The following is a 17,219-nucleotide window of genomic DNA, read 5'->3' on the forward strand; positions in this document are numbered from 1 at the left end:
GCTTGCAAGTCCCCTTAACACTTTACTGAAGCGAGAGCCAGAAGAAACACTGTCTTGAAAGATAAGTGTTTGACATCTATAGATTGGATCGGCTCGAATGGGGCACCTTTCATGGCCTCCAAGACCGTAGAAAGGTCCCATATGGGAACTGAGGGAGGTCTGGGAGGATTTAACCTCTTAGCTCCTCTAAGGAAGCGAATGACCAGATCGTTCCTTCCAAGTGACTGGCCAAGCGTTGGTTCAGTGAACGCTGTTATAGCCGCCACATAAACTTTGAGCGTGGATGGGGTTCTGCCCTTATCCAGTAGCTCTTGTAGGAAGGAGAGAACCTCCATTACTCCACAACCCTGGGGTGAAAAGCCGCGTGCTGTGCACCAGCTAGAGAACACAGACCATTTTGAGGAATAGAGCCGCCTCGTAGAGGGATGCCATATTGAGCCCCTGGCCTGAGAGAGGAGGTCCCTCCTCACTGATATTGGCCATGGGGCAGCGCTCGTCAGCTGCATCAGAACTGGGAACCAAACCTGGTTCTTCCAGAACGGAGCCACTAGTAGCACTGAGCATCCGCTTTCCCTGATCCGCTCTAACACCTGAGGTAGGAGCGCGACGGGGGGAAAAGCATAGAGCGGGCAGCGGGGCCAGACGTAGGCCAGCGCATCCCTGCTCTTGGAGAAAAACTCCGGGCAGTGAGCGTTTTCTTGAGACGCAAACAGGTCTATTTCCGCTCTGCCGAATGTCTCTGTGGCCATGAGACCCAGCATCCTTTGAAACTGTTTGAGCGGGACTATAGCGCCGCGGCGGAAGGTCTCCGTCATGCGCTGAATAGCCAGTCTGCGTTGCGGTGATAGTTGAGCTGTCATAGACAGTGAGTCCAGTTCTGTGCCCAGAAAAGATATTCTCCGACTGGGAGACAGTGAACTTTTCGCCCAATTGACTTCGAGACCCAGATTCTCGAGATGCTCGAGTAAAATGGTCCTGTGTTCTATGAGCTCTGAGTGTGACTGAGCTAGAACCAGCCAATCGTCCAAGTAGTTCAAAACTCGCATTCCACGAAGTTTCAGGGGAGCGAGGGCTGCGTCCATGCACATCGTGAATGTACGGGGTGCTAAGGACCGGCCAAACGGTAGGACTGTGTATTGATATGCCTGACCCTTGAAGGCGAATCTCAAAAATCGCCTGTGACGTGACGCTATTTGTATTTGGAAATTCGCGTCCTTCAGATCTATTGACACAAACCAGTCCCCCTGGCGAATTTGCGAGAGGATTTTCTTGGTCGTGAGCATTCTGAACCGGCGTTTTGCAAGCGCTTTGTTCAGCTGTCTTAGATCCTGAATTGGTCTGAGTCCCCCGTCTTTTTTTGGTACCAGGAAATATCTGCTGTATAGCCCCCCTTCGCTCTGAGCTTGAGATAAAGGCTCTATGGCCCCTTTGCTCAACAGTTTCGCAATTTCGGCACAAAGTAGATGTGCTACTTCCTTTTCTACCGTGGTTTCGATTCGCGCCGCGCAACGGCGGGGGCATCGAGCGAACTGTAGCGAATTGCCTCTTTTTATAATATTCAGCACCCATTCTGATACCCCGGGAAGCTTTGCCCACGCATTTGCATGGATAGCTAGGGGTTGAATGAGATCTGGGCTCTGGCCGTGACATAGTGGCGGCGGCCGGAGAGCTCCAGTATGCTGAAAAATAGACACCGCACTTGCAGCATTCGAGGCGGGGGGCACGCTGATAACAGCGGGCGGTCTGCCTGTGCTCGACTCTCTCATGGCGGGTAGCTGAGAGACGGCGAGCAGGGGGGAACCCATGGGATTCGTCATATCTGCGAGTGAATGTGGGCTCGGAACAGCGAGCACATTTGCACTGAAAACACCGTCGGCCTGAGCTGACTGTATGTGTGTTGGTTTCGTTTTTACAGAAACCGAGAGACATGCAGTGTGTAGTGTTAGTGGGCACTGGGATGTGGGCACGTTCGGCGGCAGGTAGAGCGAGAGCGCGGTCTCGGGACCCGGGCCTGTCGACGCTGTGAAGCGGCGGCGGGGGGTGGAGGCTGCGGCTGCGAGCTTCGAGCAGACGGCTGTTTAGAGCAGCCTGTTGCGGAGCTAGAGCGCTTCGGCAGAAAGTGCTTCATGGCCTGCGACGTCTTTTGCACCTCATCGAATCTGTCCGCGAAATCTTTGACGGACTCTCTGAAGAGACCAGCAGAAGAGATGGGGGCGTCGAGGAACGCAGCCCGCTCCGAGTCCGGCATCTCAGGGAGCATCAAGCGGGGAGTGCAGTCTCGTGGAATGATGCCAGGCGAGTCCTCAGAGTCGCCATAGTCAATAGCTCGCAGTGAGGGCATCCGCCGTTGGCGAGCGCGAGAGCTGCATGTCCTTCACCCAGGCAGGAAACGCAGATGATATGGCGGTCCCCGTCGCTGAGTGGGGCTCGGCACGAGCCACAGGAGGATCGAGACATCTTAAAAAAGACGCTCTTGCTCTTTTAGAGAAGGAGTGTGAGTCGCGGCGGCGAACACACACTATGTATGGCGTCAAATGGTGGACAAAACAGCACAAGCACATAAACACAGCGCGCAAGGGAATAACAACAGTGTGAGCAACGTGACAAAGCTCGCACGTAAAATGTAAACATGCAGAACTCTCAAATCCCAAACTGGAGGACAAAAAATATGATTGTGCGCACAAATTAACAAGTCGCAAGCAGAAATAACAGCTGCGAGTCCTGATAGGTTCTACACGCTCGAGTTCTTTTTCTACACGCGCGCGCAGATTTGAACACACGCTCGAGTTCTTTTCTACACGCGCGCAGCTGAAATCTTTACGCACACGAGTCAGTTTTAACACTTTAAGGGGCGGGGCTCAGACCTTCCTGTTAACAAATGCCATATCGCAGCTTCTCTTGAAAATCTTTTGATTGGTTGCTATGCCGTGAATGATGTCCTCCTGTTGCGATTGGCTGTTGTTGGCTCTCTCCGAACGAAGACACTCAAAACAGAAAGCGGGATGACAGACCTTAAGAAGTTTTTTTTTACATTTTCTTTCAAAGTTATACACACTCGTCCCCCAGAAACAGTCCCACAGACCCAGCCTCAAACCCAATCTCTTAAAAATTAATAAAGGCTGGTTTCTAAAGTACTTCTTCCTGCCTCTACGTATTAATGCTCATGGGTAGCCTAAATGGGTTCCATACAGACCTTAACATTAAGTATTTTACTGTATGTCAACAAGATTCAACAATATATTTTTCAAGAGTTTGTCCATGGTAACAAACAATTTCAAAAACTTGTAATACATTTTTTGTTTGTCTTGATGTAAGTAATCAACTCAACAGTAATTTTCATGGTGATATCTAAAAGAAAAAGAAGTATAGGCGTATGAATAGGCTATATTTGGGTCTTTTTCTAAACTTTCCCCTAATAGGATTCTTCAGGGCTTTTTTTCCCTTACTCAGGACATATTGAGGATACAAAATCAGTTGAGTTTGCTTCTGTTGCAATTTGTTCAACCTTTTTTCATAAAATGACTGGACTATAAGGGAAGGAGCTGTGAGTGGGCCACATTTCTGATAAAATTATTTAAAATTTGGTTCCTGCAAATGCTGAGGTCATGTGACTCTTATATCGCTATTAAGCAACAAGTAGCATGTGGTGAGAAAACAACTGACATAAAGGAAAATGATAATATATTTAATACATTTATTAATTACTTACACAGAGAAAAAAAATGTATGTGTCTAGCTATTTTTAGTTTATAACATCAAGAGTTGTCTGTGTTACCTTACCTATATAAGTTACACAAGTCAATTATGTAAAAATGTCCTAAATATTTAAATCACTTACAAACTTCGAATCAGGTCAAAAGAGATCTTTGTATCAAAAACAAAAAACACATTAAAAAAATCAAGCATTTGTAAATGAACAATTTTGTGTTAATTATACCTAAACGATACATTTAACATATAAACACGTGTATAACTTTGAAAGACAACGTAAAAAAAACTTCTTAAGGTCTGTCATCCCGCTTTCTGTTTTGAGTGTCTTCGTTCGGAGAGAGCCAACAACAGCCAATCGCAACAGGAGGACATCATTCACGGCATAGCAACCAATCAAAAGATTTTCAAGAGAAGCTGCGATATGGCATTTGTTAACAGGAAGGTCTGAGCCCCGCCCCTTAAAGTGTTAAAACTGACTCGTGTGCGTAAAGATTTTAGCTGCGCGCGTGTAGAAGAGAACTCGAGCGTGTAGAAAAGAACTTGCGCGTGTAGAACCTGTCAGGACTCGCGGCTGTTATTTCTGCTTGCGACTTGTTAATTTGTGCGCACAATCATATTTTTTGTCCTCCAGTTTGGGATTTAAGAGTTCTGCATGTTTACATTTTACGTGCGAGCTTTGTCACGTTGCTCACACTGTTGTAATTCCCTTGCGCGCTGTGTTTATGCGCTTGCGCTGTTTTGTCCACCATTTGACGCCATAACTATGCAATGAAAAGGATATAACGCCGGATAGCGTAGCAGGAACGGCGGCTGAAGGCGGCGCGGCCAGCGACTCCAGATGCAAGGCTCGTCCCGCTGAAGGCTTTCTCTAACGGCGCGGCTTCTTCTCTCTGGATCCAGCGATGCGTATGCATATCAAGCATATTAATAAAGAGCATTTACCTGTGCTTGAACAGAGGCTGTGACTGAGTTTAAGCACTATGGTATACACAATGAGAGAAACCCTTAACTTTCACTAGTGAGAACTTGCCACCTTTCTCTTATAAATGGAAAATACATATCCTTAAGCACTTTACAGGATAAAAAACAAACAAACATTTTTATTAGCAAAAAGTACATTTCATCCATTAATTACACAATTACAGTTGTGCAATATTTTGAAATATTATTGAATGTTTAAGATTTTTATAGCCTGAAGGAAGAACAAGTGTAATCAAAAATATTGTAATATTTAGAATTGTTTAGTGTTTCTAGGCAAAGTCTAATTTAAAACTTTGGTTTTCAGTTTGTCCATAATTTTTGGTTTCAAATTTGGCCAAGAATTTGAAACTCAAAACGAATGCAAGTAGTTAACATGTAGATCTAAAATTGGATGGAGGCCTTGTAAAATGTTCATAACAGTGCATGTGTTCACACACAAAAAAAAGTTTTCCTGTAGTATGGATCGCTCATTTAAGCCATCAACCTGCAAAACTATCAACAGCACAGCCCAGCAAACACGCTTAAGGCTCATTTGAATGAAACTAAACTGCTCTGTTTGCATTTGCTGACACACTGCTGATGTTTGACACTGGATCCTTCACTCATTTAATACAAGCAAATCATTTGTCATTAGCATTTAGCCTGAGCAAATCAAGCTCATAGTCTATTCAAAAGCACTCGACTTCCCTTAAAGCAACATTTAGCTTGGTTCTTGCTGGACGGGCTGGTGAGGACTGAGGGAACGTTCTGAGCAGAGGAATGAAATGGTTTGTGGAATAATTCGGAGCAGATGATGGCATTGTGAGCGATGCCAGCAGCTGCCATATGGTCGTGTAATGGGGGCTGTCATCGCCTTTATTACTGAATGACAAGCACCATGTTAAACTTAATAACCCACAGGGGCAGACTGCTGTTTATGTGCTCCTGCAAACGCATTATAAATGAAATAATTTTTGATGGAGTTGTGGGAGGGGAGGGGAGGGGAGGGGGGGTCGAGTCGTTGTCAGCCAGCCGTAAAGGGGCCTAATGTTGTTTGAAAGGTGGTGTGCTGCGGCAGTAAGGCAGAGAGAGTGCTAAATAAAAGGCAGCGATTTGCCTGGGGGTATACACCCAGCAGGCATCCCCTCCTCTCTTTCACACCCTCCACCAGGATTTGACAAGCTGCCTAAATGGCCCTCTTTTATGTTTAGCCATGAGTAACAAATTACAGAGTGGTTGTTCACTTGGCCCGGAACAGACCCTCTCCATAAAGGCCAAACGAGAGTTTAAAGCACAAATGTCTCAAAAAGATGTAGTGATAATTGTTTTTTTCACATGCCTCTGCTTACTCTCACAGATAGAGCAGTTACAAAGTCAAATGGTCTCTCTGGAGAGCGAGATCGTGCGCTTGCGAGAAGACAACCGGGCGTTACAGGAAGCGAACAGAGCAATGGCTGTAGAGCGGGGTGATCTGCAGGCCAGAGTTCAGCTCCTGCACCAACACAAGGAGGCCGAGGAGGTCCAGGCCAGAGAAGAACAGGACCGACTGCTTGCCCAGCTGCAGAGTTCTGAGCGAGAAGCAAAAGAGGCCATAAAATCTGCTGTCCAGGCCAGACACAGGCTGCTCAAGCTCCGACAGGAACTGGGAGTCCTTCGAGCCGAGAGAGATTTCCATCGGTCTGCAGCTAATCTCAAGGCGAAACCTGCCACGCTGGCTAACAATAAGATCAGGTCGAAAACGCCCTGGGCTGATGCCTCCAGCAGAACACGCATGCGCTCAACGCAGAACAGGATGAACAGTCCCGCCAAGGACGACTGGGAGGACATGAGCGCAGACAGGTACTTCCCCCACCTTTCACTATCCTTGTCTCTTTCTCGTTTTCCATCTCTCAAGCTCTCATTATTTTTCTGACTGTAGGGACAGCACGCATATGCAAAAACACAAGCAAACGGGTGATTGAATCCCAGCTTCTGTCTAGTTGGTATTCAAAAGAGAGAAAAAGTGCAAGAGGGGGGCAGAAAGAGGGAAAAAAAATCTGATCCTTTGAATTATCCTGGGATGTCTTGCTAGGAGCTTATTGACTGAAATTTGCATGTAGAATTAGCCACCTCTGAGCAGCCGAGTTGAACCGGCGCCAGAAAGCACCTGAACCCGCCCGCAGCCCCTCTCTCTCTGCCCAATGCCATTTTCCCAACGTCATGAGCCCTGAAATTGACAGTTTGGCAGGTTAATTTAATTTGTGATTCCCTTGCATATTCATCCCTGACAGAGGAGGAGTCCCAGGCAAACCCTGGCCAATCAGTTGAGTTTTCCTGTGACGTTCCTATTCTGCTGTGGTCCCAGTGTCTCCCTTCTCTCCTCCTTTTCCTATACTTGTTCTAATTTAACAGGATAAATTTTGAATGACTCTGTTCGGCTCTCTACCAGATGTCGACAAGCTGTTTAACATCTTCCAAATCAAGCAGCGTTTTCAGTAATTATTTCATGAAAGTTTTATGTCGCCTACAACATCAGAGTTTATGACATGATGGATGGTATGATCCACAGATTTATTTCACCCAAATGCACCACTACCTCAATAAAACGGCATGCTGGAAGCTTTCCAAATCTGTCTCAAAGAGGCTCTTGAATGAGACGCCACAGCATTTAGAACGTCCCGACTGTGCATCAGCAGTTACGCACCACACATGGCCGTTTAAGTTTCAGGGTTGTCTGGTTTTCTGCCAATTAACCATTCTCATATTAATTCTACACCACATAGTAGTCCCCAGTATATCTATTTATCTAGGTAAATAAATAGACATTTTATAACTTTATCTCCACAGTGACAGTGAACAGTTCTCTGACAGCCTGCAAAGTCGATATTCTGCTCCGACTCGTCAAGCTTCTCAGAAAACTAGTAAGGTTTGTTACACAACATTTTGTTTCTTATCTGTTTTTTTTTGTTTTGTTGCTAAAATGAAATAATTGTCATTTGTCTACAAATCAGTATGTTTTGTTTGAAACAAAATAGTTAAATAGTTAATAGATTCATAAGTAACAAAGACATTTTAAAGGTGAAGTACATTATGTAATTTCTGCGCTCCCAACTTATTGCAGAAGTAATGACTTTTCAAAGAAGTTTCAGTAACATTTTATTTTGCAGTGTCCTTGCTACACATTTCATGCTCTTACTATAGTAATAACAGTAAATTATGTATAATTACAAGCAAATAACCAAACTCCAACCCTAATCCTATTGTAAGTACATGTTAATTAATATTATTCAGTTCTTATTGATCTAATTACACTATAACAAGAACCCCTTAAATTCAAGAGTAACCAAAGTTTTCTGAAAACGCCCTCCATCTGCCATTGGTTGGCCAAACATATAGCCACAGCCCTAGTTTCGGTCTAATCAATTTTTTGATCTAATAAGATCTATTCCTCTTTCTCATTCTTATAGAATTATTATTTAAACGTTATATTTAACGTTATAGTCAATAGCTTTTAAGCAGAAAGCTGTAGTATGATCTACTTAAAGGTTGGGCCCAAGTAATTGGATGAGGCAATGTTGTTTTAATACTTTTGAACAGAATCAGTCTACGAATGGCTTATTTAGAGTTAAAAAAAATGACTCTCTTCACCTTGAAATTGCCTCTTTTCATTTGCAAAGTAAAAAAAAAAAAAAAAAATTCTGCTTGAATTTAAGCAGCTGTGTCGATCAGAAGATGCGTATCAGAGGTGTCTGATCCTGTAAAGTGCGATCTCTTCTCGTCAGTCTCTCAGGGCTCCGCTGGCTCTCCCCCATCCCCTCAGGGAACTTGGAAGCTCCATATCTTCTCCTCTTTTCACTTCCTCTCAGCTCTACAGCTGTCAGCTCTCTCTTAGATCCTGCCTGAATGGCTCTGTGTTCTCGTCAACTGTACTGGCTCTCATCAGCGTGACAGTGGAGCAGAGCACTGCGCCGCCCGTGTCACACTAAAGAGCTTCTGAATAAATCCATGATCAAACCCATGGAGAGAGAGGGAGAGAGACTGATCAAAACCTTTTTAAATAGTGTTCGATACAAACGAGGGGAAAAGCCAAAGCCTCTTTGATGTGACTACAAACGCTTCCTCTGTGTCACTCTGCCGTGAGCCGCCACGTTACGTTATGTTAAACTGTTGCCCCAGCTTTTTGTGTCATGTTTTGTGTTTCCACCTCTTCCCTGCCTGCAGGGCTGCAGGTACATGCTGATCTGCCCCATAGATGAGCCTGGAGAGGAATCTCAAACTAGAAACATCCAAATCCAAGGTAACCTGGTTGACGCAACTGTGCCCAGGCTCTTACAGGATGAGTGATTGTTCTCTCTTGATGGCTTGTACAGCCCTTCTTGTATAAATTCTTAAAAAACAGAATAGAAAACTGAATCTACTATAAATATCAAAACAGATTCTCATCAGTGTCATTCATCAAGCAAAATATGAAATTTGTAATTGCAAAGATAATGAATGTTTACAAAAAGGTTGCCCTACTGTCCCTTCTGCCCCACTTCTATCTATTTGTTGAGTCCCACAGTTGTTTGAGTCAAAAGTTGACATTGGATCGCTTAAACAAATTGTTATACTTATAGATTGCTTATAGTTGTCCATAAGAATGTAGACAAGAAATTATTTTTATTATCAAAAAATTTGCTCCCCTCAAAGAGGCTCTTTCACAATGCTGGTGCATTTTAGTTGCAAAATCAAATAGAGATCTAGTCAAATAGTATTCCCATGCATCTGTTTGAGTTTTATGGAATGCTGATATCACTGTACCTAACACCTTGTCTACACTGGACTCGAACAGCGTGACTCGACAAAAAGCAAAATTATTATAAACAGTGATTCTGTCTACACTGGATTCTGTCAGTAAACTGATGCCTCATTCTATTTATGACGTACTGACATGAAGGACAAATGCTTTGCAACGGGCGCTTTGTCCTGTCCAGTGTAGACAGCCTTTAGCTGTTGCGTCCGATGTACAGTAGACACGGTTTAAAGCTCAAAATGCCAGTTTTGTGCAAAAGACTATTGCACGGCAAAATTCTGTTCCCCTTCTTGAATGGCATATCACAACTGTAGCCCATTATCATGATATCTTATTCAAAAGAGCTTTTCTTAAAGGTCCCATGACATGAAATTTTCACTTTCTGAGGTTTTTTAACATTAATATGAGTTCCCCTAGTCTGTATATGGTCCCCAAGTTTCTAGAAATTTCTATCGGTGTAAATCAAGCTTTTGCTATCTTTCTCTGCCTGTGAGAAAATGGAGGCTCATACGCGCTGATCTTGAATCTCCTCTTTATGACATCATAAGGAGGAAATGTTACCTCCCCTGTCTCTGCTTTGCCCGCCCAGAGAATATTTTCCGCCCATGAGAAAATGAGCTAGGAAGTAGGAACGCGCGCGCGCGATTTTAGTTTGTCCACGAGAGATATCATGGCTTTTGAGCGAGCGAAGCATAACAATTGCTCAATAATTGGATGGACAAATGAACACCGAAGGGTCAATACAGAGCTGGGCTTGCTGAACGTCTGAAACTAAAGTCTGGATCACTCTCTTTGGTTCAGCTACACACCTCGGACAAGTAAGTCAACTAATGATATATAAGTGTGTTGCTTTACTGTTTATGGTTACCTAGATTGTTGCACGTAGAATGTGGCTGTAACATTAGCTATGCAGTTTTTGTGTGTGAATACACACACTGTAACGTAAGGTGACGCATTGCTGCCACATACATATTATTTTTTCCCCCCAATTATGTCGTAATAACGATATCTTATGTCGTTTTAACGACATCTTTTCTCGTAATAACGAGATCTTATGTCGTTTTAACGACATCTTTTCTCGTAATAACGAGATCTTATGTCGTTAAAACGACATCTTTTTCTCGTAATAACGAGATCTTATGTCGTTAAAACGACATCTTTTTCTCGTAATAACGAGATCTTATGTCGTTAAAACGACATCTTTTTTTGCCCTTATAAGGACATGTGTCATGTACAAAATATGCCTTTATCCACATACAATTGAAAGCCTATCTGGCCTTTATCACACATTCAAAAAGCTTAAGCAAATAGTAGCAGCCCATCATGCAAAATTAATCAATGAGGCCCTTTTTAAAAATATATTTTATATAGGCTAAGTTTTTTTTAATATGATATATTATATAGGCCTAATAAGATTTATTTTTGTTAAAAGGCTATATCTTCATTACCTAGAGATATAATTAAACAAAAAGTATTCAAAACACATCTAACAGAACATAGCCTGAGTTGTTTATTTTTTACAACATTGTGTTCTTATTTTGTTTAATTAACGAAATGTTAATTATCTTCGTCTTTATAAGAAGATACAATAAAATACAAAAATCTTCAAGATGTATAACGGATTGTCACCTTATAAACAGTCCTTTTTTAATGGAATAATACACCCTTATAATAAAGAAAACGCTTCAGTTATAAAGAATATGAACTCAATGCATTTAATTATACATTAAGCGTTTTCCTTCCCTTTATTAGGCTATAAAGAAAATAGGTGGCTCTTAACGTGTCTTTCTATGGGAGGGTGGTATTGCGGTGCACAGCGAATATTCAATGCATTCAATGAAAATATTCAATGGTATTCAATGCAAAACAAAAATGAAAAATACAATTAGCCAATAAAATAAACAAATTATTGTGGCATTAATTAGCCCATAAACAATATTTATTTTAAAGTCTAAACGAATTTGTTTAAAGAAAAACACCAGCGTTGGGCGTTTATCTGTAGGCTAAGTGTTTCAGCCGCCCTTTTCAAACTGGCACAATAAAATGCAACATAATTTGATTAGTTAAACATGAAGAGGATTATCTGTCTGGCATGACCGCTCGCTCTAACGTTAACCTAGATAAATGTTTGCTATTATGAAGCGCATATCCAAGTGTTTGTGCGGAGTGTGGAGCGCGCACTATGACATGGATGAAGGCGCCGGTGCCATCACTGATCACTCGCATTTTCCTATCAACAGTGGAAACAACTTAAAATACTCCATCATTTCTGGTCATACAGAACATAATAATACATCAGTCGCAACTACTTTTATTTGTGTAAACTCACAACAACAAGAAAACGGTGTGCCTTTGTAAAACAAAATAAAACGAACAGGGCGCGCTTTCATGATCTCTGTGAATTGGAGCGCGCCTCAAAAATGAACTGACAAACAGTGTATAGACAAGCCTCACAGACATGAGAAATATAACTATAAAGTTAATAAAAAAAATGTCCACCAACGAAAAAAAAAATCCAATCGAAAGCAAATACGGTAGCTACTATCTGATTAAGTAATCCTGTCCGTAATAAAGGCGCATCTAGGCTACATTACAGCGGAGATGTATGGAGATATGTATGCAGGCAGCCTACACTGATTTAGAAAAGACTAGTTAATTAATAAACAATTAAAATGCTTCGTTATTTTTTTCAGATACATTTATTATATCATTAGCCTACTTTTGCTGGTGCTTTGCGGCAAGTTTTATGCATGCGCTTGAGCGCGGAATATAGGCTATAGCCTAGCCTACATGCACCCAGGATTGAATATAAACGTGCGATTAGTCCTAATTGCTTAAATTAATGACTAGAAAAATCCTTTAGTCTATGGCAACTCTAATCAATAGCCTACATTTAATATTTGACATTATTTCATTAGTAAGTAGTATCCAGCTCTTCACATTTAATTAGTTGAGTTAGCATAATTAATGAACTAATAAAATAATAAAATAAAATTTAAATTAAGATACTAACCATATTTCTATATAGCATTGCTTATTTCACCACACAAAGGACTGTTTATAAGGTGACAATCCGTTATACATGTGAAGATTGTAGGCTGTATCTTGAAGATTTTTGTATTGTATTGTATCTTCTGTTATAAAGGCGAAGATTGACATTTCGTTAATTAAGCAAAATAAGAACACAATGTTGTAAACACAATGTGTTTTGACTACTTTTTGTTTAATTATATCTCTAGGTAATGAATGAAGATATAGCCTATTAACAAAAATAAATCTTATATATAATATATTATATTAAAAAAATATATTTATATATATATATAGGCCTATTTAAAATATATTTTCAAAAAGAGCCTCGTTGATTAATTTTGCATGATTGGGGCCTACTACTATTTGCTTAAAGGGGGGGTGAATTACTGTTTCATGCATACTGAGTTTTTTACACTGTTAAAGAGTTGGATTCCCATGCTAAACATGGTCAAAGTTTCAAAAGTTAAGTTGTACGTTTGAAGGAGTATTTTTGTTCCAAAAATTGTCCTTCCGGTTTGTCACAAGTTTCGAAAAGTTTTTTTCGAGTATGGCTCTGTCTTACGTAAGAGAGGGCGGAATTTCCTTATATGGGTCCTAAGGGCACTTCTCCGGTAAGATCGCGGGCGCGCGCGCACTCGTAAAACAGAGCAAGAGAGTGAAAGCAGTTCGCCATCAAAGCGCCCTGCCCGGCTTTTGGGAAGTCAATGTCACCAAAGAAGTGTGTTTTTGGTTGCCAGGGCAAGACAACCCTGCACAGATTCCCAAAGAACCCGGCGTTAAGGCACCCGTGGATGGAGTTTGTTTTCCTGAGCATAAACGGAGTTGTGTAACTGTTAAGACTGTTGTTCCCTGCATTTCGACGATGATTGTTTTATAAACAAAGCCCAGATCGTCTAATGCTTAAGGATCGAGCAGTCACAATGATAAAGGTTCGCGGTCGTGCGTTGGAACGGTGAGTAAAACTGTTGAACAAATGTCTCTGTGTGTTGTTAGCTCGGCGCGTTAGCACAGCTAAGCTTCGCCCACACGGCCCGCCCCCAGCCGCTTGTTTTTTTTCCGGAAAGACTCGGTACAGCCAATCTTTCAATTAAAAATATAATAAAACAAAAGACTTTTTGGAGATATGAAGGATGCAACATTACTCTATAGGTACTCAAGATTAACAGGAGATTGAGTGAAAATGAGCATTTCACCCCCCCCCCCCTTTAAGCTTTTTGAACGTGTGATAAAGGCGCGATAGGCTGTCAATTTTATGTGGATAAAGGCATATTTTGTACATGATAACACATGCCCTTATAAGGGCAAAAAAGGATGTCGTTTTAACGACATAACATCTCGTTATTACGAGAAAAAGATGTCGTTTTAACGACATAAGATCTCGTTATTACGAGAAAAAGATGTCGTTAAAACGACATAAGATCTCGTTATTACGAGAAAAGATGTCGTTAAAACGACATAAGATCTCGTTATTACGAGAAAAGATGTCGTTAAAACGACATAAGATCTCGTTATTACGACATAATTGAGGGGAAAAATAATATGTATGTGGCAGCAATGCGTCACCGTAGTAACGCGAGTGTTGTACACTTCTTTGATATTTGGATAACCGTTTTCCTGTTGGTTATATGGCGCGCGCGATATCCGCATTTCAAGATCGCAGAGCTTGATGTAATTGTAATAAGATAAATACAGACGTTACAGATCTCTCATGAAAAGGCAACAGTAGGTTAGCGTTAGCTACATGATAATAACTGTAAACCATCCGAATAAAGTACCGTATCCAGACATAATATTTTAAACTAACCATTCGGAAACGTCCTGCTGGAGCCGCTGAGTTGCAACTTCTTCATCCGTTGCTTCTCCATCCGGATCAGATTCTGGGTCAAACTGAAATGCTTGAAAGACTGCGTGTCTTCGTGCCATTGCTATATCCAATGTAAACATGCACGTTGCGCAAGATGGTCAAGGCCACACCCACCCTCCACCTTGCGCCGCCTTTCTCCTCCTCATTATCATTTAAAGCTACAGACACCGAAACGGCCTGTCTGAAGGAAGCTCATTCTGGGACTGGCTTGTAGTGGCTATAATTCTGCACCGAGTCTGAATTTTTGGAAAGAGATTTCAGATACAGTACTAGGGACCACTAAGGCCTATATTAAAGCCTACAAAAAGTAGCATGTCATGGGATTTTTAACTAGAAGGCCAAGCTAATAACTAACCTACACTACCATTTAAATGTTTGGGGTCAGTGCCTATTCACTAATCATGCATTAAATAAAAAATGTATTAAATTAATTTTATCTGAAATTAAGTACCAGTTTCCACAAAAATATTAAGCAGCACGGCTGCTTTGAAATGTTACTTGAGCACCAAATCAGCATATTAAAATGATTTCTGAAGGATATTGTGACACTGAAAATTCAGCTGTAACCATCACAGGAATAAATTACATTTAAAATATTATTTTAAATTGCGAAAATATCTCACAATATTGCTGTTTTACTGTATTTTTTATCAAATAAATTCAGCCTTGGCAAGCATAAGAGACTTATTTAAAAAAATATATATATATTACTAACCCCAAAAACAGTAGTGTAAAGCTACCTGAAAACACAAAAAAAGGAAAATGTTTGATATAAAAGATTTGTTAAAGGGATAGTTCACTTTGAAATAAAATTTTGGTATGTTTTAGCTTACCTCAAGGGCATCCAAGATGTAGGTGTCTTTTTTTCCGCAGTAGTTTCAATTTTGATATTTTTAGGTCAAACCTTTTTTGTCTGTCAGTCATTTCATGCAGGTCTATGGATACTGTCTCAAAGAGCATGCACAAAGTCCAAATTAAAACAATTCCCCATCGTCCAAATTAAACAATTCCCCATCGTAAGTACACATTGATGGCCTAAGACTAGACGTCGCCTTGGCTACTGCAGTTCATTGGAACGAAACCGTAGCTAAGCGACATCTAGTGTATATATCTATACCCGCCCGCGCCCTCAGATCATTTGGACGCGGCTGTGTTCAAGAGGTAACAACGATATAAATACTGTTCGTTTTCTCACACAAACCGCTCGTTTCGTGTCTTAGGCCATCAATGTGTACTTACGATGGGGAATTGTTTAATTTGGACGATGGGGAATTGTTTTAATTTGGACTTTGTGCATGCTCTTTGAGACAGTATCCATAGACCTGCATGAAATGACTGACAGACAAGAACGGTTTGACCTAAAAATATCAAAATTGAAACTACTGCGGAAAAAAAGACACCTACATCTTGGATGCCCTTGAGGTAAGCTAAAACATACCAAAATTTAATTTCAAAGTGAACTATCCCTTTAAGGAATACAAGCACAATAGCATGCCATGATATCTGTTATGTAGTATTTGCGGCATGTGAAAACCATGCCCCACATGCTAAAATTACAATATGCAGGTCTTAATATTGTATTGTTTGTTTTATTATTGAAGACATAACTTCAGATTCAAATTAACTTTTTGCTGAAGCAAAATCTTCTTAAATTTTTTGGTGAAGAAATCAAGGGCTTAACCAGAACGAAATGCTGCATGAAAATAATTTGATACTATAATATTCTTTAATAAATTATAGAGAAAAATATATTAATTATGTGTAATATTCGCTAAAATAATATTATAGCCACAGCAGTCAACAATAACAAAGCAGTGGCTGAATGTTGTTGATATAATGTTGTTGTGATACTTCAGCTGGTTTTGTACTGTAAGACATAATGCTATTTAAACCTAGTAACAAATGAAAAGAGACTGAATGTAGCATTGTCCTCACCACCACTCTCAGGTGTCTCCCTGCAGAAGACGAGGAAGAGAATATCAAAGTCCCATGCTGTTTTGCGACAGCGTCTTCTGTCCCTCCAGCAGCAAGTCGCAGCCCTGCAGGCAGAGAAACAAGCAGCACAGCAGCTCGCAGCAGAGCAGAAGCAGAGACAAGTGCAAACACAAGTGCAGTTAGACTCCATTCTCCAGCAACTCAACTTCAGCAAACAGCTTTCAAAGGTACTGCATGACCAGAGCGACTCCACTAATAGTCTAGGTCCTGGGTAAGATTTGTGTGCGATTCATTTAGCGGAGAATATCTCAACTGTTATAGACTAATATGACCCCATAGAACAACGTGGGATGTGTGCCAAAATCTCTACCCGGGACGAAAGTCCTGAAAATGACCACAACCGGTGACACTATTATCACACTACAGGTGAATGGGACTTTTTTTTCCCTTAATAGATATCCTCATACATTTCTACCAGTTTAATCTTCATATTAAGAGAAATATTTTTTGTATTACACTTTGTCTTAAAAATAAAATAAAATATGCAAATTAGGCAATATCTCATTAAATATGAGTAACGTTACATATAAACTTTTGAAGCTACAGATTTTCTGAGGTGATCACAATGTTCACAATGACCATGTAGTGTAAGAATTCTGGTTTGATATTTTTAATTGTGTTTCTGTAGATGTTCTGTAGAAGTGTGGATGTCGTGTGGGGGGAGGGGGCGATGTCCTGTTTTGTGCTGTATTGAATGGAAAATTATAAATTGTATACAAACAAGGGACTTTTTTAAAAGAAAGAAAACAAGCATTTGATTAATATACAGACATTTTATATAAACCTTGCTATTATCATTGGAACGTTAACTTAAAGTGAGAAATACAAAACAACAGGTTTATTCCCTGTGTTGCTAGGTAAAACTTTCACCAGAGAGTCCAGGCA

The 17,219-nt window shown here is 40.9% G+C and overlaps 1 protein-coding gene across 1 annotated transcript in view; it reads left to right on the forward strand.

The window, feature by feature from the left end:
• Nucleotides 1-17,219, forward strand: part of cntln (centlein, centrosomal protein) — a 213,137-nt gene that overhangs the window by 126,278 nt on the left and 69,640 nt on the right. The window contains exons 15-18 of the mRNA XM_081394618.1: nt 6,029-6,510; nt 7,498-7,576; nt 8,872-8,947; nt 16,287-16,501. Of these exons, the coding sequence (XP_081250744.1) occupies nt 6,029-6,510; nt 7,498-7,576; nt 8,872-8,947; nt 16,287-16,501 (852 nt within the window). The remainder of the gene's footprint in view (nt 1-6,028; nt 6,511-7,497; nt 7,577-8,871; nt 8,948-16,286; nt 16,502-17,219) is intronic.

The sequence above is a fragment of the Scardinius erythrophthalmus genome (assembly GCF_964197995.2).
Source record: "Scardinius erythrophthalmus genome assembly, contig: HAP1_SCAFFOLD_52, whole genome shotgun sequence".
NCBI classification, from domain to species: Eukaryota; Metazoa; Chordata; class Actinopteri; order Cypriniformes; family Leuciscidae; genus Scardinius; species Scardinius erythrophthalmus.